Source organism: Mirounga leonina, unplaced genomic scaffold (genome assembly GCF_011800145.1).
Source record: "Mirounga leonina isolate KUSES-001 unplaced genomic scaffold, KU_Mleo_1.0 Mir_495, whole genome shotgun sequence".
NCBI classification, from domain to species: Eukaryota; Metazoa; Chordata; class Mammalia; order Carnivora; family Phocidae; genus Mirounga; species Mirounga leonina.
This window is the reverse complement of record NW_023270782.1, coordinates 17377-37554: the sequence shown is the minus strand read 5'-3', so window position 1 is coordinate 37554 and position 20178 is coordinate 17377. Positions and strand designations below refer to the sequence as shown.

The following is a 20178-nucleotide window of genomic DNA, read 5'->3' as shown; positions in this document are numbered from 1 at the left end:
ACTTTTATGGATGTAGACCAGGTGAATATTGAGCTTTTCTTTAGTTAATTTTATTTATTTTTTTCTTTGGTTAATTTTATGACAATAAAATATAAAGTTAAATTTTCCACATTTAATACATTTTCCTGGAGAATTCTGTGATCGGTGTAATATGCTATAGTTGGGTTGGGAGTTGTTTTTTGTTTTGTTTTTTTTTAAAGATTTTATTTATTTATTTGAGAGAGAGAGAATGAGAGAGAGCACATGGGGAGGGGGGGTCAGAGGGAGAAGCAGACTCCCTGCCGAGCAGGGAGCCCGATGTGGGACTCGATCCCGGGACTCCAGGATCATGACCTGAGCCGAAGGCAGTCACTTAACCAACTGAGCCACCCAGGTGCCCGGGAGTTGTTTTAAATCATGATTTTAAATGTCAATATGTTTTCTCTCTCTCCTGATGAGATTTTTCTTTTTGCTTGTGGTCATTTACCTTCCTGATCACTTTCCAGTCCTCAAATGTAACTTTATGCATTAGAGTAAAGAATAAAAGTAGAAGAATCAAGAACATTCCTTTTTTTTTTTAAGAGAAGGCGAGTGTGAGTGTGAGGGGGGGCTGTGGGGGGCGGGGGGGCAAAGGAAGAGAGAGAATCCTAAGCAGGCACCACGCCAGGCATGGAGCCCAACGCAGGGTCGATCTCACAATGCTGAGATAATGACCTGAGCTGAAATCAAGAGTCAGATGTTTAACTAACTGAGCCGCCCAGGCGCCCCCCCAACATTCATTTTATTTAAAAAAAAATTTTTTTTTTTTTTTTTTTTAAATTTAAGTAAGCTCTACCCTCAACATGGGGCTTGTACTCCCGACCCTGAGATCAAGAGTCACGTGCTCTACCGACTGAGCCAGCCAGGCACCTTCAAAACAGTCCGTTTTAAAAGTACCAGTTGGGGGGTGCCTGGGTGTCTCAGTGGGTTAAGCGTCTGCCTTTGGCTCAGGTCACGATCCCAGGGTCCCAGGCTTGAGTTCCACGGCAGGGTCCCTGCCCAGTGGGGAGTCTGCTTCTCCTTCTCCCTCTACCCCTCTTCCCTGCTCATGCTCTCTCTCTCGCGTGCACTCTCTCTCTCTCAAATAAATGAATAAAATCTTTAAAAAAAAAAAAAAAAAAGTTAAAAAATAGATAAATAAGAATACCAGTTGGATTCTGCAGGCTTGTCCCTGGAATTGTTGGACGTTCTTAGGCTTTGAGTAAGAAGGCGTGCGTCCTGATGAGAGCGATAGCCCTCAGCAGCCGGAGCAGCGGTTACACTTAAAGCAAGATTAGCTTTCCTCCAGGCTGTGTGAACGTTTTCTAACCTATGTGTCTCAACTGTCTGCAGACAGATTCAGCATACGATCCTTGTCGGTGCTTTGCCTTTGTCCATGATCTGTGTGATGAAGATACGAGTTACCCAGTGCCCGGGGAGAGCCTCGACATCATCATCCTCATATTTGTTCTTTCGGCCGTTGTTCCAGACAAGTAAGTTTTAGGTCCCCTAGCCAGTAGTGTCACAGAACAAAGCTTGGGTCAGGGACCTTGATACCAGGGTTGGACCCTAAGTAAGCAGGATGATCTGAAAGGCTGGGAAAAGCCATTCTGTCAAAGTGATACAAGTGTCTCAACCCTTTTCCTAAACATTTTTGCCTCTAAACCTCTGTCTGTTGGCTGCAGCGGTTGGTTCTTCTTTTCGGTGCTATGGTTGAGCATCCCCGGGGGATGGGAGAGCAGCGTTACTGGGTGTGGGGAGGGACCCCTGCTGATAATCGCAGCCCGCTGTTTTAGAACCCCAGCTGTTAGTACCTGCCCCCTCATTGGGCTTTTTAGTTTACTTTAAGATGTTATTTTTAAGGGACACCTGGGTGGCTCAGTCTTTTAAGCATCTGCCTTCGGCTCAGGTCATGATCCCGGGGTCCTAGGATCGAGCCCCACATCGGGCTCCCTGCTCAGCGGGGAGTCTGCTTCTCCCTCTGCCTCCCCCCTCCCCCGCCCCACCCCTGCTTGTGCTGTCTCTGTCGCTCACACTCTCTCTCAAATAAATAAAATCTTTAAAAAATAAGTAAATAAATCTCTAAGATGTTATTTTTAAGTAATTTGTACGCCCAGCATAGGGCTCAAACCCACAACCCCGAGATCAAGAGCCACACGCTCTCCCAACTGAGCCAGCTAGGTGCCCCTCATTGGGCTTTTTAAATGCTTTCGGTAAACCAGGCTTATTAACAACAATTTATAGTGAAGCTTAACGCAGGTGTTCCTTTATGTTTAAGTTCTTTGGAAAACTGCAGTACAGGGGAATTCCATAAAATCCATAAAATGCGGTTTAGGTGCCGAACCCTGCGAGATACTGGTAAGGTTCTTAGACGTGGGCAGCCAGCTGTCCTGATGAGATACTGTCCTCAGGAAGCAGCGTCAGCTAGAGACCCAGAGGAGCGAGCGATTGTCTCTGTCCCACATTTCCTTGAGGAGAGCACTGAGTCATCTGACCTGACAGGGATATTGTGAGCGTGCAGAAAGGCAGGTGCAAGGCAGCCCAAAAAGCCAGGCATGGTTCTAAACATTCATAACTGCAGAAGTCTCGGGGCACCTGGTTGGTTCAGTCAGTAGACCATGTGACTCTTGATCTCAGGGTTGTGAGTTCAAGCCCCGCGTTGGGGGTAGAGTTTGATTGATAGATAAAATATCAGTGGAAAGTTTAAATGCTACAAACTTAAAAACTGACGTGGACTGAAATAAAACACTAAAATTAAAAACTCTCAGGGTGCCTGGGTGGCTCAGTCGTTAAGCATCTGCCTTTGGCTCAGGTCATGATCCCAGGGTCCTGGGATCGAGCCCCGCATCACGTTCCCTGCTCCGCGGGAAGCCTGCTTCTCCCTCTCCCACTCCCCCTGCTTGTGTTCCCTCTCTCGCTGTGTCTCTCTCTGTCAAATAAATAAATAAAACCTTAAAAATAAATTAATTAATTAAATTAAATTAAATTAAAAACTCTCTATTCAGTGTTCAAGTAGACTTTGTAGCATTGATACTTCCAAGGTTAGTACAGGCGAAACCGGCACTAAGCCTGCGTGTGGGAAGTGCAGTCAGAAGGTAAAGCGCTCTGCCAGGGGCACCCATTTGCATTCTGACTCACCATGTAAACTGTAAGTGCTTGAGGTTTCGTCTTCATTTAACAAATGGAAAGGTACAGTCTCTGCCTTTAGAGCTCTCAGGCCTGGGGGCAGGCGGATGAGTCAGCTAACTAGTAGTCCTCACCGCAGGTTTTCAGGGCTGTGCTCCCAGAGCCCCAGAAGCACAGGACGGGTGGCTTCCCCATGAGGCCATCCCAGGAGGAGTAGGAAGTAAGCCAGACGCAGAGTATTTAAGTGGAGCCCTCCGGCAGAAGCGGATTATCCTCAGGCCTCCTCCTGGTGGAGGGAGTGGGTCAAAGCCACGGTCACGAGCAGACAGCAGAAGCACCTGAGAAGCTTGGGTATGTGCTCCCGTTCTCACTGAAGCAAGAGCAGAGGAGCTGAGATGTCGGGGTTCGTTTGTCAAGGTTAGGAAGTCCACTGGCTTTTCCAGGCGTGCTACAAGGAAAAGGAATCCTGTCCTTAAGGAGACCTGATCTTCATTCTGTGTTGCCCCGCAGGATGCAGAAGGCCATCAACAGGCTGAGCAGGCTTCTAAAGCCCGGAGGGATGATGCTTCTGCGAGATTATGGCCGCTATGACATGGCTCAACTTCGGTTTAAAAAAGGTATTTTGCCATTATTACCAAAGCAACAGTTTTGCCATCAGAATAGACCTAGAAGTCAGTGAAATCGAATAGAAACTCTAGAATTGTAGCTCCATATATAAAACTACTTAATACATGACAAGGGTGGTATGTTTTTGAAGATTTGTATAATCTAGGTATTTGGGAGATCTTTTAACCAAGACAGCTACCTTCAGAATAGCTACCTTGGTGGGGCTCCTGGGTGGCTCAGTCGTTAAGCGTCTGCCTTCGGCTCAGGTCATGATCCCAGGGTCCTGGGATTGAGCCCCACATCGGGCTCCCTGCTCGGCGGGAGGCCTGCTTCTTCCTCTCCCACTCCCCCTGCTTGTGTTCCCTCTCTTGCTGTGTCTCTCTCTGTCAAATAAATAAATAAAATCTTAAAAAAAAAAAAATAGCTACCTTTGGAAAAAGATTTGATTACATAAGTAATTTTAAATGTGGCATCGCAAAAGATGCCATGAAAAATTTGAAAGACAAATAATTTCGGTGCCTAGAACAGATAAAGACTCAATTATTATCTCTGCTCTTCAAGGGCCTGTTGGTAAATTGATAAGGAGATCAGCAACCCACCCAAAAAAAGGGAAGGAAAATTTTAGAGTTGATTGACAGAAGGGCAAATCCAAATAGCCAAAACCAAACTTGCAGGTAACAAATCTTAGAGTGAGATAACCACTTCTTAAACCTACCACTGGCCATTTCAAAAAAGGAGATACACTTCTCCGTAGAAATAACAACCTGTTAATGGTGTTTGGGTTGTTTGGGGGTTTTTGTGTTATTTTTTAAGCACACTGGTGTTATCTACTCAGTCTAACAGTCCTTTGGGGAATCACTCAAGAACTAGCATGTAATGTGTATGTAGGCAAAATCTTCGAAACAAAGTGAATGCCTCTGGAGAGGGGAGCATTGTGCCTGCCGCATGAGGTGGGCCCCACACTGGCAGTCCTGGCGGGGTTTCCATTCTGCATTCCCAGATGAGAAAAGCAGTGTGCAGGTGACTGTTTTAAACTTGATCGCACATACGAGAGTGGCTGGGGAGAAATAAGCAAAGTAAAGCAAGTAAGATTATATTGACATTCCAAAGGTGCAGAATCACCTACCAGGTTAGTAAATTGACATTAGGTCAGAGGGCTTGGCAGCTGAGGGGAGAGCGTCCATGATAAAAACAGCACGCGGGTTGTATTTGTGAGTGTGTGTGGATGCATGGAGAGACGTGGGAAGTGGTCCCAGTGGCTCAAGTTTTCTTCCCTTCAGCATAGCTAAAGTCCCTGTCTTTTGTTTATTTATTTTTGTTTTACAAAGAGTATGTGGTATTTATTGAATGAGGGAGGAGGGAAACACTGTTTGCAACAGGAAACAGCTCTAGAACAGAAGGCTGAGGATCGCCCGTGTGATCAAACACTGCGGTTGATGGCGCCCCCGGGGCTGCTCGCTCCAAAGCACCACTCCTTCATAGCAGCGAAACTGCCAATTCCTGCAAGGTGCCCAGAGTAACCAAGAAAGGCTTCTGTTCTCTGCCCAAGAAATTGGTATCACAATGCACATTTGATTGGCAGTGAAATTCAAAGAAGTACTTTAAAGTTTCTCTCATTTTTATCACATCGCTCCACAGGTCAGTGTCTGTCTGAAAATTTCTACGTGAGAGGTGACGGTACTAGAGTTTACTTCTTCACACAAGGTATGAAAACGCTCATCTTTGCGTACGCCAGTAGGCCCCCAAACACCAGCTCAGACGTTGCTCCGTGTACTCTCAGAAGTAAGACTGTTGGGCCCTCCCACCTGTGGGGGCCTTCGCCACCCTGCGCTCAGCTGCCCGGAACCCGTTCGCTGTTCTGCAGACAGGCTCCACTTACAGGAGCCTTCAGCCCTCCGCATGGCCCTCCTGCGGTCCGCTCTTCCTCCCAGTCCCTTTGTCCAAAACAGGAGACCTGCCCCATTTTGCGGGACTTCAGTGCGACTGGTGTCACCCTGAAGGCTGGGTCACCCCGTAGGGGCCCCGGAGCCAGGCCCGTGCTCCCTGGCTCCGGCTGTAACCCAGAATGGCTCTCCTCTGCGGCCGGCCCTGCCCACGTGCCCACTGCCATTCCTGGGTCCTTTATTCTGTCACATACTTTTTTGAGCCTCTGGTGAAAGTGGAGGAATCTCTCCCCTAAAAAAGTGGCTTTGACATTACATTTATGTAGATTTTTGCACGTAATCTTAAGGTGTCCGTGAAGCCCTTCTTGAAAATTCCTCCCCGTCAGCCAACTCTTCAGCTCTCGCTCGGGATACCAAGCGGCCCTTCCCAGACGGTTCGGCTTCCCCCATTTAAATGTGAACTTGCCACTACCAAACTGTTACCACACTTATAAATAAACAGCACGGCTCCAGCCACTTAAAATATATAAATAAAAACAGTCTCACGGAGCCCCATGAAACATAGGAAGTGGTAGATCATGTTTTTTCTTCAGCGGAAAATATATAAACATCTCTTTTCCAAACCAGAGGAGCTGGATACGCTTTTCACTACTGCTGGACTGGAAAAGGTTCAAAACCTGGTGGATCGCCGATTGCAAGTGAACCGGGGGAAACAGCTGACAATGTACCGGGTTTGGATTCAGTGCAAATATCGCAAGCCTCTTCTGTCTGGTGCTGGCTGAGATGATGCTGATGCTCCTGACATGATAGGAGTTCATTGGAGTTTTTTAAAAAAGAACATATGCAAATGGTGTCTTGATCTTGGAAAGTTCAAGGATTCAGACTTGAACCTTGAACCTAGGACAGATTGCTTTTTATCAAGATTTTAATAAGTGTCCTTCATATTTGTGAAGGCCTTTCATACATACTTTCCTCAAGTTTGTTTTGTTTCTTGTTTTGTTTTGTTTTGTTTCTTTTTTTTAAGTAGGCTCCATGCCCAGCATGGAGCCCAATGCCGGACTTGAACTCAATGACCCTGAGATTAAGACCTCAGCTGAGTTCAAGAGTTGAATGCTTAACCAACTGAACCACCTAGGCGCCCCTTCCTCTGGTTTCTTTCTTTGAGATCTCAAAGGATCTTTCTTGCCATTTTGTAATTTATCATAACTGAAATGGTCATGGGAATCATGAATTTAAAGGCATCAAGAATTTGTTATATATGAATGTAAGAAATCAAGAAAAGTATTATATGTGTTAAAGTGTCGTTTGAGTTGCATTAAATTATTTCAGAGTTCAAATACCTAGGCTAGGCAGTTGGTACATACAAAGGTGAATACAAATTTTGTTCAGCAAGAAGCACATCAAGAAGAATCCTCTTTCTTTGGATGTTTACCTGATTCAAAAACACTGCTTTAAAGAGCATCACAACGAGTCCTTGTTATGTATTTATTTGGTCATGGTCTCCACTTAACTTTAGTTCTGTGGAATTTTAAGCACTGTTTCCCCTCTAAGTAACCTCTTTCTAAAAAATTAAAAGGATCTTGACTTTTAGCAAAATCGTTTCATTTTCTTTTTTTATTGTACCCTTAAATGTTTGACACAAAAGAAATTGAGAGAACTTTAAGAATTGAGAGAGAGAACAGGGGGGAGGGGGCTGGGGGAGGGGCAGAGGGAGAGAGAATCTCAAGCAGACTCCCTGCTGAGCTCAGAGCCCAACGTGGGGCTGGATCTTAAAACCCTGAGATCATGATCCGAGCCGAAATCAAGTCCGATGCTTAACTGACTGAGCTGCCCAGGTGCCCCTAATAATTTCAAATTTAAAGGAAAGTACCAATTACCAAGAATATTGCAAGAATAGTCCATTTTTTTCTGAATACTTTTTAAGAATAGGTTGCAAAGTGATGTCCCAACACTCCTGCATATTTTAATGCATAATTCTATAACTGAAGCTGTTCTAGATCACCAAATAAATCCATCAGAAATAAAAATTAACCTGAAAACACTACCATCCACAGATAACCAAATTTTCCCAGTGACCCCAATAATAATCTTCTATCAGCAGAAAAAAGTTGCACTTAGTAGTCCTGTCTCCATCTCCTGTAGTCTGGAACAATCCAGGTTTGTTTTAATGACCTTGACATTTGAAGATTACAGGCTGTTTTGCAGACTGTCCCTCAATTTGGGTTTGTTGATACTTTCTCATGGTTGGATTCCAGGTTACACATTTCTGGCAGGAGTATCAAGTGATGCTGTGCTCTTCCCATCCTGTCGGGATAACATGATTTTTGAGTCACCCTATTAGTGGTGATGTTAACCTTGATGACTTAATGGAGATGGTATCTGCTGGGTTTCTCCACTGAAAAGTTACTAATAAGCATCTTGTGGGGTTGTGCTTTGAAATCGGGTAAATAACCCATTCCTCATCAAACTAGTTTGGCATCTGTGTTGCAGTTTCTTGGCTGAATTACTATGATGGTAGCCTGTGTCTCCTAATCCTGCCATTCTTTCTACATTTATTGGTTGGCATTTTTAAAGGAAAGCTTGCTTTTTTCTTTTTCGTTTTTTCGTTTTTGTTTTTTTTTTTGCCTCAAAAAGTGACATTTATTCAAGAAAAAAAAAATGACAAGATGTCCATCCCTTGGCTCCCTTCCCTCCCCGCCCCTGCTCCTCTTCAGCTCGCCCCCAGACAACCCGGGGTCTCGCTAGGTAGCAGGACAGCCCCGCAGATGAGGTTAGCGACATCGAGGGGTGTCTCCTCAATGGGGTGTTGTAGAAGGTCTTGATGTCTCAAAGAATCCTCTTGGCTTCTGTCATCATGTTCATAGCCACACCCTTATGGCCAAATCATCCCCCACGACCGATTCTGTGGATATAGTGTTCCCTGTTGGTGGGAAGGTCATAACTGACTAAAATAACCTGCTGCACATCAGTGTCTCTGGCCTAGGTCAGGGGAGGGGACAGAGTCTATGCAGAAGGGATTGAAGTGCGTGTAGGCAGCCAAAGGAAGACAAAGGAAAACAGACATCCCCTCTCCCCCAGCAACCTCAGGCATGCCAGATTTTATTCCAAGTTGCTACTACGAAAGCTTTCTTTTTTCTGTTCCTTTTCTTAATAGGGACTCATTTCTGTTTTATTAAATGATCATTATATATACTCTCATTCTTTTGGTACTCATGTTACCCCAGATTTCGCCAGTGGGGGCCCCTTCAGAGCTTCTGTGACCTTGTGACTCCCCGATGTTCTTTGAGCACTTCAAGCACAAGTTCCAGGCTCATCTTCCCATTTCTCTGCCCCAGTTTGAATTTCCCCCAAGGAGTTCTGGTTTCTTTTAATGCAGAAAGGTGTTTAGAAACCAAGCTAAGTGTGCTCATTGCTTTTGGGGTGTTCCTGTTCCCAACCCCCCTCAGTGGACGGAGCTCAGGGATATTTGCACATATGTACACACACGCATATTTGCATCTATATTTTTATACTTAAACATGTATATTGAAAACCATCCGTTCAGATTAATGCCTTCAGTGCATCGCAGCACAAGATTTCTTCTAGTTGTTATTCTCTGTACTTGTAGATTCTTCTTCCAACGATCCCAAACTCCCATGACCCTCAATACGTTGGGCCAATGCCCTCATATATAACATTCCTCCTTTTGTCACCACTCACACATGGAGGGCCGCCTCACCTCTCAGGCTCTGACGCCCCACTCCAAGTTACTATCGCCACAGCTCCCTGCCTCGCACAGACACCTCCTCACCCTGCCGTGGGTCCAACACCCCCCCACACACACCACCCTTCCACTCTTGCACTAACAGCCACCTTGCTGAGCTTCATTAGTGAGTTGTAAAGGATGGGAGGGAGCCAGCTCCCCATCTCTTCCATTACACGGAATCTACCTAAGACTGTAAAAGATTGAGTCACTGAAATGGTATTTCCTGTATCTTTTGGAAGGAAGAAAAGATCTATTAAATGATCCACTAAAGACGTTCCTTTGGCATCTCTGAGGCATTTCAAAGTAACAGGAAGAGGGTTTTTTTTTTTGTTTTGTTTTTTTTAAGATTTTATTTATTTGAGAGAGAGAGTGAGAGACAGCACAAGAGGGAAGAGGGTCAGAGGGAGAAGCAGACCCCCCGCCGAGCAGGGAGCCCAATGCGGGACTCGATCCCGGGACTCCAGGATCACGACCTGAGCCGAAGGCAGTCGCTCAACCAACTGAGCCACCCAGGCGCCCCAGGAAGAGATTTTACTCCATCTTCGGGCCACCTGGCTTGAGCTTTGGGCTTTAAGTGTAAGAAATGAGCCTCTTCCCTCCTGCTGCTCTCCTTGATCTTCTCTGTCATCTGCTATACTCTCTTCTCTTGCTCTCTGACTTTTTAATCTGTCAAGCTACCTTAAACTCCATAAGGGACTTGGCATGATTTTTTAGCCTTGGAATCACTAATAATGGTCAGAGGCCAATTAAACATGGTCAGGGTAGATGAAAGTAGGACTTTGGTGCGACTCAGAAACAGACTGTCTGGACTATGGGTCTGACTCCTAACAGTATCTCTTGGTATTCGTTTTTGGTTTTGTTTTGTTTTTTTTCTTTTTTTTTGAAATAGAGTCAACACACAACGTTACGTTAATTCCAGATGTACAGCGTAATGATTCAACAGCTCTACGTTACGCTATGTTCCCTGCATGCAGAGCTACGCTGGTCACGACACACTGTTCTAGTCCCATGGACTATATTCCCAGTGCGGTGCCTTTCATCCCTGTGACTTCTTCATTCCATCGCTGGAAGCCTGTAGCTCCCAGTCCCCTTCACCCATTTTGTCCTTCCTCTCTGGCAACCACCAGTTTGTACTTTGTATTTTCAGGTCTGATCTCTTGACATTCTTGGTGCAAGAAAAGCGTTGGCTGGGAAGGTAGCTCCACGTGTGAAGCTGCTCAGGAAGTTACGTGGTTTAGATTCAGGTCTAATGGAGAAGTTTCCGAAACCGACTGCTCTGCCTAAGTAGTTGTAATTGGGCTGAGGAGAGAAATTCGATGGTGTTTGAAAAATGAGTAACAGTTTAATTTGAGACCGGGGCACTGGAACCACTGGGGTAAAGCCGTGTTGCGGAAGGTGGTGCCCAGGGTCAGGGTGTCACACGTGGAGAGCGTGGGCTCTTGCACTGCGAACCCATTCATTGTCTGAGATTCGTCTCCTGGTCTCTATGCTTCATCCTGAGCCTGGCCTCTGCTAATGCTGTCAAACCTTTGCTTTTCATTGGCTCCATGACCTGCCTCCATGTCAGTTCACTCTTGGGCTCCGGCTGGCAAATTAGGGCCTTGCAAACTTAATAGGAAAAGGAAAAGCTAATGTATTAAGAATTCTACTTTCGGGGCGCCTGGGTGGCTCAGTTGATTAAGCGACTGCCTTCGGCTCGGGTCGTGGTCCTGGGGTCCTGGGATCGAGTCCCGCATCGGGCTCCCTGCTCGGCGGGGGGTCTGCTTCTCCCTCTGACCCTCCTCCCTCTCATGCTCTCTGTCTCTCATTCTCTCTCTCTCAAATAAATAAATAAAATCTTTAAAAAAAAAAAAAATAATTCTACTTTCCTCCCAATTGATTCTTATCTTTGCCTCAAGATGTTACTTCAGGGGCGCCTGGGTGGCTCAGTCGTTAAGCGCCTGCCTTCGGCTCAGGTCATGATCCCAGGGTCCTGGGATCGAGCCCCGCATCGGGCTCCTTGCTCAGCAGGCAGCCTGCTTCTCCCTCTGCCTCTGCCTGCCGCTCCCCCTGCTTGTGCTCTCTCTCTCTCACTATCTCTCTCTCTGTGTCAAATAAAAATAAATAAAATCTTTAAAAAAAAAAAAAAAGATGTTACTTCAGTAATCCTGGGGAGTTGTATCCGTGCCTTAAAAGATGAGCCCAGGACAAACAGCTTCTTTCACTCTGTTCACAAAGGTCTGTTCTCTGGTTTGTGGTTTGGGCTGCTATTTTCAGAGCCCGGCTGCATCGATGCGTTACAAGCTCTTTTATATGCTTCTTAATTTGGCGTGCAGGTTGGTTTGGAGAAGTGCTGGCAGTGAGTTTCACAGGTAAAAACACTAAAATGGTGCAGCGCCGCCACCTCACATTATTTCGGGGAATTTCTCGGTCCAAGATTGGACGCTGTCTCCCATGTAGTCAGTGGAACATAGTGTATGATCAAGTCACCGAGCAAATAGCCACAGTCAGATCCCATGCTGGGGGGGCAGGGGGAGTCTCCGAGACGTGGAGGCCAGTAGCCTCGACGAAGGCTCAAACATGGCATCTTCACCCTGAGGTGAGCCCCAAATTGCATTCAGTCCTTCATTCCCCACCTTCCTTTCTCTGAGTTTGGATTTCTCCCTTAAAACTTAAAATATCCTGGGGCACCTGGGTGGCTCAGTGTGTTAAAAGTCCAGCTGGGCGTGGAGCCTGTTTAAGATTCTCTCTCTCTCTCTCTCTCCTTCTGCCCCTCCCCCACAAAATAATAATAAAAATAAAATAACTTACATTCTTAAATTTAAGTAAGCCACTTAAATCACTGAGCCATCCAGAGGCACCAACAGAAGATATTTTTAAAAATAAATACAGTGAGGGGCACCTGGATGGCACAGTGGGTTAAGCATCCGACTCTTGGTTTTGGCTCAGGTCTTGACCTCAGGGTCGTGAGATCAAGCTCCATGTTGGGCTCCACACTTGGTGCAGAGTCTGCTTGGATTCTCTCCCCCTCTCCCTCTGCCTCTCCCCACCCCTTGCTCTCTCTATCTCTCTCTAAAAAGTAAATCTTTTAAATAAATAAATACAGTGAAAACAAAAGAACCTTGTAAGTGCTAGCTGGATCCCGTTGCTGCCCAAGGCTGTGAATCCTAAGCCTAGAAACACCACAGCAAACAGTCACAGCTCTCCTGGAGCTCACATTTGGTGGCAGAGATTCCAAAGAAGCCCATAGGACATGAATCAGGTGGGCATGTGCCAGGAAGAATTGAGCCGGGTAAACAGGGAGAGGCGGGAGCGGAGGAAAGAGCCCTCTGAGATGGGGTCTCCTGGAGGAGGTGACTTCCCTCCTGCGTGTCTGAGCGAAGAGCCTTCTAGGCAGAAGGAACAGCCCCCGCACAGGCAGGAGGATTGTGGAAGACTCCCACGTTCTCCACCCCACAGCATCGGGAGCGTTGCGTTGCCCACTCTTGTCATAAATGCATCTGCCTTTAAGCACATTTTAATGAGAGTGTTACTCAAGTGCACTATGTACTAAGAAAATGAGTAAGAATGATGACCTGTCCCCTACTGACCCTCGGGTCCAAGGTCTGGATTCTTCTCGGTTCATCTAGGGACAATTAAAATTACGAAGCCAGCCCAACTCACAAGAATGTGGCACATAAGCCAGGATTATTGATCTGTGATCTCAAACATAACTGAAAGGCGAGGGGATTCCCCCCCAGGAAAGGAAGCTACTTGAGAAACTGAAGATCAGAAGTTGATAGTTAAGAATACACTAGAGCCTGGGAGTCAGGTGGCCCCAACGTTTCTGTCAAGCCAAGGCTGAACCAAAGTCCCCCATCTGCCCCGATGAAGCTGCTGCTGAGCACATCTGCGGGAACATTCACTGGCATCCGTTTAGACCTTAATACTCTTTAAAAAGCGTTTCATATAATTTAATCCTCACAGCACCCCTGTGAAATATGAAATGATCTCCATTTTACAGATGAGGAACTCTGATGTTCAGGGGGGATACATGGTTTACCGAGGTCAGACGACTAGTGTTAATCGTAAGGTAATTAGCCTAAGATTAAGGAGGGGTATTTTGATATAAATGGTATTTGACATAATGCATGGGCTTAAACATTCTTGGCTCCAACCAACTGGGCCTGTCTGGAAAATGCTACACCTGCTCGGAGGTCAGCCCTGCGGCCTGCCATGCGGGGGTGGAGGGAGGAGAAAGGGCACTGGCCCCACCTCCACCCACCAGCCACCCCAGCCTTCCCAAGAAAAAAGAAAACACCGCAACTCTCAGAAGTGTCGAACAAGTAGAGAGTCCCCGAAATCAGCTACATGAATTGTGTTGGTTTGGCAACATTGTACAATTTGCGACATTTTCATCCAAAGAGAAAAATGTAATCCACCACCTTGACACTGTGCTCGAGTCCCGTCTGTGAGCCCCCTGCAGTGCAGGGAGGACCTGCGCCTCGTCTTCCCGGGAGGGGCTCCTCGCGGCCCGGGGCGGCGTCAGGGACGCGTCCTGTTCTGTGGCTCCGCCAGGCACTCAGAGGGGCCCAGCGAGGCTCGATGCTCGTGCTGCTGCCATCTGGGAATTCTTGGTACGTTTTCACGAAGGGCCAGGGAAATTGTGGACCATCTCGCCGCTGCTTCCTTCTTGCTCCTTCTTCCTCCCTCTTTCTCCTTCCTTAGGAAAGAGTGGTGTTCTCTTGTTTTTTAGATTAAAAAAAAATTTTTTTTTTTAAGATTTTATTTATTTATTTGACAGAGAGAGATAGCGAGAGCAGGAACACAAGCAGGGGGAGTGGGAGAGCGAGAAGCAGGCTTCCCGCTGAGCCAGGAGCCCGATGTGGGACTCGATCCCAGGACCCTGGGATCATGACCTGAGCCGAAGGCAGACGCTTAACGACTGAGCCACCCAGGCACCCTTAAAATTTTTTTTTAAGAATTTTTTTTAAGATTTTATTTATTTATTTGACGGGGAGACACAGCAAGAGAGGGAACACAAGCAGGGGGAGAGGGAGAGGGAGAGGCAGGCTTCCCGCTGAGCAGGGAGCCCGATGCAGGGTTCAATCCCAGGACCCTGGGATCATGACCTGAGCCGAAGGCAGAGATTGACGACTGAGCCACCCAGGCGCCCCAGGAGTGGTGTTCGCTTGACTTACTTTTCCCTTCCCACCAGTCAGCTGATCCTTGGCTGCCCTGGGTGGGGCCTTCTTGCCCAGGGCAGTACCCCTTGCCCACCCTCGGCTCTTCCTGTCTTTCCAAGCCCCTTCTCCATTCTCCTGGCAGGCGGGCTTTCCAGACAGGCCATGCCCAGACCCCGCAGGACTTGCTGCTCCTGACCTCAGCGCCCTGCATGTACCCCACCTTCCCATGACTTGTGGCTTCTCCTCATCCAGGTTTCAACTTGGATGTCCCCTGACTTATGAGAGTCCTTCTCTGCTGATGCCCTTGACCAGTGTCACCACCACCCCCTAGAGCCCTCTCCCTGCCTCCCTCCCCGTCCCCATCATACCACATCATGCGGCCTTATCTTCCTCATGACATACAGCATTGTTCTTAATGTTTTATTATCTGCCTCCTGCCTCTATACTATGATATGAGCTCTTGGGGGTCAGGGATTTTGTCTACTTTGATCACAATTGTATCCTCAGTACCTACAATGATGTCTGGTACATAGTAGGTGCTCAATAACTATTTCTCAGGTGGATGAGTACATAGAATGTCACCCAGGAACTGGGTCCCTAGAGCATGTCAGACACCGAAGTGAAGAAAGTCAAATTCTGTCATCTCATCCAGTGAGGAGTAGTGGGTCTGGAGACGGAAGCCCTGAGCCTGTGGATGGAAGGTGCCCCCTAAACTTTTCTCAGAAACCAGCCATCCCTGCAAAAGATTAGGGAGTAAGAGCCACCAAAGGAGCAAGGCTGCCCAGCTCCCAAGAGGAGGACCAGTCAGGATGGTTTAAAGGTGCAGAAACAGGGGCTCCTGGGTGGCTCAGTCGGTTAAGCATCCAGCTCTTGGTTGCTGCTCAGGTCATGATCTCAGGGTCCTGAGATGGAGCCCCGCGTCAGGCTCCCTGCTCAGCAGGGAGTCTGCCTGAGATTTCTCTCCCTTTCCCTTTCCCTCTGCTCCTCCCCCCATGCATGCGTGCTCTCTCTCTCTAAAATTAAATAAATAAATCGTAAAAAAAAAAAAAAAGGTGCAGAAACAGGAATAGGGAAACTGGCTGACTGGCCCGGTGACACAGAGAAACCAACACAGTGAACAAGATGATCCACTTTGAACTGCCAAAGGCCACCAATACTTGGATAATTCCCTAATCTGTGTCATGAGTTAAGGCTCTCACTTGAGCCTTGAGCTAGTTTATCTAAATACCTCCTAGACCTCTCTTTCCAGTGGAAGGCCTTTGGGCACCTCAAACTCAAACTGTCCAGAACAACTCATAAGAGCACACACTGAGGTTGAAATCCTGGAGTCACCCTTTCGTCTGTTCTCTGTGCCATCTTGGCCCAGTTACTGGATTCCTCTAATTCTCAGTTTCCTCAACAGTAATTTGGATAGAAGTAAGAGAATACACATAATCTGGCAGCCTTAGTGACCCCCATAACACAGGCCTAACTCACAGAGAACGGCGTTGAATGCCAACTGCAGTGGGCTGTTCTGTATTTATAAAACTCCTTTGTGTAAGATACACATCATTATATGTTGTGTATTTAGCAGTTATATCAATGGTTTATCCCTTGGCCTGGAGAGAATAAACATGTGTTATTGTGTGAGTGTATATGAGATTGTAGCAGAGAGCACTAATCTAAGTTTCTTCTCTAAGGTCCCAAAGAGCTGTGAAGAAGAGGAGGTAAGACCTCCGGGCTTTCAACAAATTTCAGGTATTTCCCCTTAGTCAAGGTCAGCTTCCCCATTAGGTACAGAGCACATTCTCTAGGGCACAGTGCCTCGGCCCGTGGTACTTCAGGAGCCCTGGGAAATGTTTTCATTTTTTTTTTAAAGATTTATTTATTTATTTGAGAGAGCGGAAAGAGAGAGAGTGTGCGTGCGTGCACACACAGCGGGGTGGGGGCCAGGGGGAGAGGATATCTCAGACTCTGCGTTGAGCGCAGAGCCCATTGTGGGGCTTGATCTCACGACCCTGAGATCCTGACCTGAGCTGAACCAAGAGTTGGACACTTAACCAACTGCGCCCCTTCATTATCACTTATTTTAAAACCAGAAAATAAAGAATGAATATAACACTAATGAATATATGATCATGAAGGCAGCCTTATGTTTGTTTTTGTATCAACATGTATGTGTGATACAGTTAAATGTATTTTTTTTGAAGGGAGGAAAGGACCCGTGAATGCAGAAATGCTCAGGACCCATGTGAGTCCCCGTGGGATGCTGCTGGCTTCAGCCTCCCAGATGCAGGGGCCGAGTTGGTAGACGTAAGTGTGGGTGAGCCTCTCCCTCCGCCTTGCCTCTCTGTCCAACTCACACTGCCTCAGGGAAACATTATCTGTGGACAGGAGCGTTGTGTGAAGTATTTAGCATTTATATATGCACATGCGGGGGGCGGGTCCTAACTGGGAGCGGGATCTGTGGGTGAGGGGTTTGGTGTGGCAGCACCCAGGGCATCAAGGAACAAAATCTAGCCTTTTGCATTTATTCCTACAGAAATGATTTCTATTTATACATTTCTTGCTATAAATTCCATTTTCCCAGAGCACAGAAAAGCAGGACTTTTCTCAGGGAGGATGTCACAAGCAGGTAACCCTCAGGCAGGAGCTTGGAGGGTGAAGTTGTTGTTTTTTTGTTTTTTTCTTAAGATTTATTTATTTTAGAGAGAGAGGGCGCGTGTGCGCACGTGTGAGCTGGGGGGAGGGGCACAGTGAGAGGGAGAGAGAGAATCTCAAGCAGATTCCCCACTGAGTGGGGAGCCCGACATGGGGCTCAATCCCAGGACCCTTAGATCATGACCTGAGCCGAGATCAAGAGTCGGCTGCTTAACCAACTGAGCCACCCAAGTGCCCCGAGGGTGAAATTTTTCCTGGTGGATGGGGTTGAGGTGATGGTGTCTGATCAAAGGAAGGGAATTTCACAAAGACCCATTTATGGGGAGGAGCCACAAGTGGACAGGGTTGTGGCTGTTCAGGAGGACAGAGCATGGCGCAGGTCTTGGAGCGTCTCCTGGGAATTACAAATGTCTTCCAGTCAGTTCCTCCCAGATTGTGGGAGCCTCAGATACCATGCTGAGGAGTTGGGGCTTAATCCTGTGGGCAGCAGAGGGCCACTGGAGACACTAAAAGGCGGACAACAGAATAATTACAGGGACATTCAAGAAAATTACCTTTGGCCACAATTCAGAGAGATAATCACAGGGGATGAAAGGGTGTGTGTGTGGGGGGGTGATGCAGGGGCAGGGGAGACTAGAGCCAGGGAGGTCAGGAAGAAGACTCCACGAGTTACAGCAAGATGGGATGAACCAATGCTTGGAAGTGAGAGCAGAAAAGCAAGAACGGGGCCCGCCACATTTAACCAGTACAATGGATAGGATTGGTGAAGAGTATGAGGTGAGGGAGGCAGGGAGTGAGAGAAACTGAGAATAACCTGGAAGTTTCTGGCTTTAACCATGGGAGGAATGTTGATGCCATAATTAGGGTTTCAGTCAAGAGAGGAAGAGATGTGAGGACATGGAGGGAGTGTGACGAGCCTATAGTCTGAGCCGGCCACAGGCATCTCGTGGACTTGCCAGGTCCGACAGACAGATACAAATTTGTACCTAAGAAATAGGCAGCAGAGGATTTAATGACGGAATCACCAGCACAAAGGCGGTGGTTTGAAGCTACCACACGGGATGAGTGAGCATTAGAAAAAAATGGGGTTAAGAATCAGAACTGGGGCGCCTGGGGGGCTCAGTCGGTGAAGCGACTGCCTTTGGCTCAGGTCATGATCCTGGAGTCCCGGGATCGAGTCCCGCGTCGGGCTCCCTGCGGAGTCTGCTTCTCCCTCTGACCCTCCTCCCTCTCATGCTCTCTGTCTCTCATTCTCTCTGTCTCAAATAAATAAATAAAATCTTTAAAAAAAAAAAGAATCAGAACTGGGGGGCGCCTGGGGGGCTCAGTCGGTGAAGCGACTGCCTTTGGCTCAGGTCATGATCCTGGAGTCCCTGGATCGAGTCCCGCATTGGGCTCTCTGCTCGGCAGGGGGTCTGCTTCTCCCTCTGCCCTCTTCCCTCTCATGCTCTCTGTCTCTCATTCTCTCTCTTTCAAATAAATAAATAAAATCTTTAAAAAAAAAAAAAATCAGAACTGGGGGCGCCTGGGTGGCTCAGTAGGTTAAGCATCCGACTCTTGATTTCAGCTCAGGTCATGACCTCAGAGTTGTGAGATGGAACCCTGGGCTCCAAGCTAGGCATGAAGCCACCTTAAGATCCTCACTGCCCCTCCCCCACCCTAAAAAAAAAAGAAAAGAAAAGAAGAATCGGAACTAAGGGTCGTCTGAGTGGCTCAGTCGTTTAAGCCTCTGACTCCTGATCTCAGCTCAGGTCTTGATCTCAGGGTCTTGAGGTCAGGCCCTGCTTGGGGGCAGAGCCTCCTTAACAAAAATAAATAAAGGGGGGGGGGTGCCTGGGTGGCTCAGCCAGTTCAGCCTCTGCTTTCCACTTAGGTCATGATCCCAGAGCCTGGGATCCAGCCCCACCTCAGGCTCCCTACTCAGCGGGGAGTCAGCTTTTCCCTCTCCCTCTGCCCCTCCCCCTGCTCATGGTCTCTCTCTCTCTCTCTCTCTCTCAAATAAATAAATAAATAAATAAATAAAACCTTTAAATAAATAAATAATCAGAACTGCACTCTGAGGAAGCTGCGAGGAGAGCGGCCCTTCGGGTTCATGGTTGGCAATTGTCCAGAGGACAACAGAGCCAGAGGAGGTTAACAGTGGTTGTCATCAGCTGGTAGAAATCTGGGGTCTCTTTCCCCATTATTTTCTGTATTTTTGAACTTTTTTATCAGTAACTATATATTGCCCTTTTTTTGGTTAAAACAACCTTTCATTGGACAAATAAAAGGGGCAGTCCCCAACAGGTTAAACGCTGCTGACCGGCCCCGTGCACTGAAGACTGAGCAGAGGTAGAAAAGGCAAACTGCAGCTCATGACACAACCCCCTTCTCCAGGAACGTCCCCCCTCCCAGTCCTCCAACCCCAGAGGAACCAAGGCACCATGGCAGCCATGTTTCCACCCAATGACCGCTCTGGCCACAGATGATTGGACGGGGTGTGCATGTGACACGGGCTAAGCCAATCAGAGCCCTTCCCGGGACGTTAATGTGAGAGGGCAGCTGACGCTGGTGGCCGGGTCCGTGCGGTGTGAGCTTGGGGGCAGTTGCAGGCCGAGAGCCCAGCAGCCATTGAGATCCCGGGTGAGAGCATAGCAGGCGGAGGCAGACGACCATACAAACAAAAACCCCGAGGGAGGCCAGGGTTGGGTCACCAGAAACAATGGTGGAGGAGGTGGGGAAAGAGGCGGGGCTCTTAAGACCACCAAGTGCCTCATAAACCCTGCTGAGTTGGAATGTTTTCTCATTACAGTGAGAAGTTGTTGGAGAGGTTTAAGAGAGGGAGTGGTCCGACCTGGATTACATTTTAAAAGATTAACACAGCTGGAAAAATGTATTGTGGGGTGGGGCAAGGGTGGAGAGCAGTTTGGAACTAGCCCCCAACCGCCCCCCGCCCCGGGGTATTCCGGCCGCTAAGGGTGGACCAGACTTTCGTGGTAGCGCAGAAGATGGAGGCAGCGTGAGTTGAGACAGGATCCAGTGGGGGGGGGGGGGGGGG

General features: G+C 47.6%; 1 protein-coding gene and 1 non-coding gene across 12 annotated transcripts in view; one reads left to right on the top strand and one right to left on the bottom strand.

Moving 5' to 3' along the window:
* Nucleotides 1-20178, top strand: part of LOC118000428 (tRNA N(3)-methylcytidine methyltransferase METTL2A) — a 43162-nt gene that overhangs the window by 5627 nt on the left and 17357 nt on the right. For 5 of the 11 annotated variants that reach the window (XM_034990108.1, XM_034990109.1, XM_034990116.1 and 2 more), the window contains 3 exons: nucleotides 1351-1490; nucleotides 3634-3740; nucleotides 5368-7208. In XM_034990108.1, the coding sequence (XP_034845999.1) occupies nucleotides 1351-1490; nucleotides 3634-3740; nucleotides 5368-5885 (765 nt within the window). In that variant the 3' untranslated portion in view covers nucleotides 5886-7208. Of the gene's footprint in view, nucleotides 1-1350; nucleotides 1491-3633; nucleotides 3741-5367; nucleotides 7209-16180; nucleotides 16239-16690; nucleotides 16794-20178 lie in introns of those variants that run through there. The other 6 variants (XM_034990112.1, XM_034990111.1, XM_034990114.1 and 3 more) reach the window with 5 other exon arrangements.
* LOC118000432 lies at nucleotides 8637-8781 on the bottom strand. The gene has a single exon (XR_004676456.1). It is a non-coding gene; the product is annotated as a small nucleolar RNA SNORA67 (small nucleolar RNA).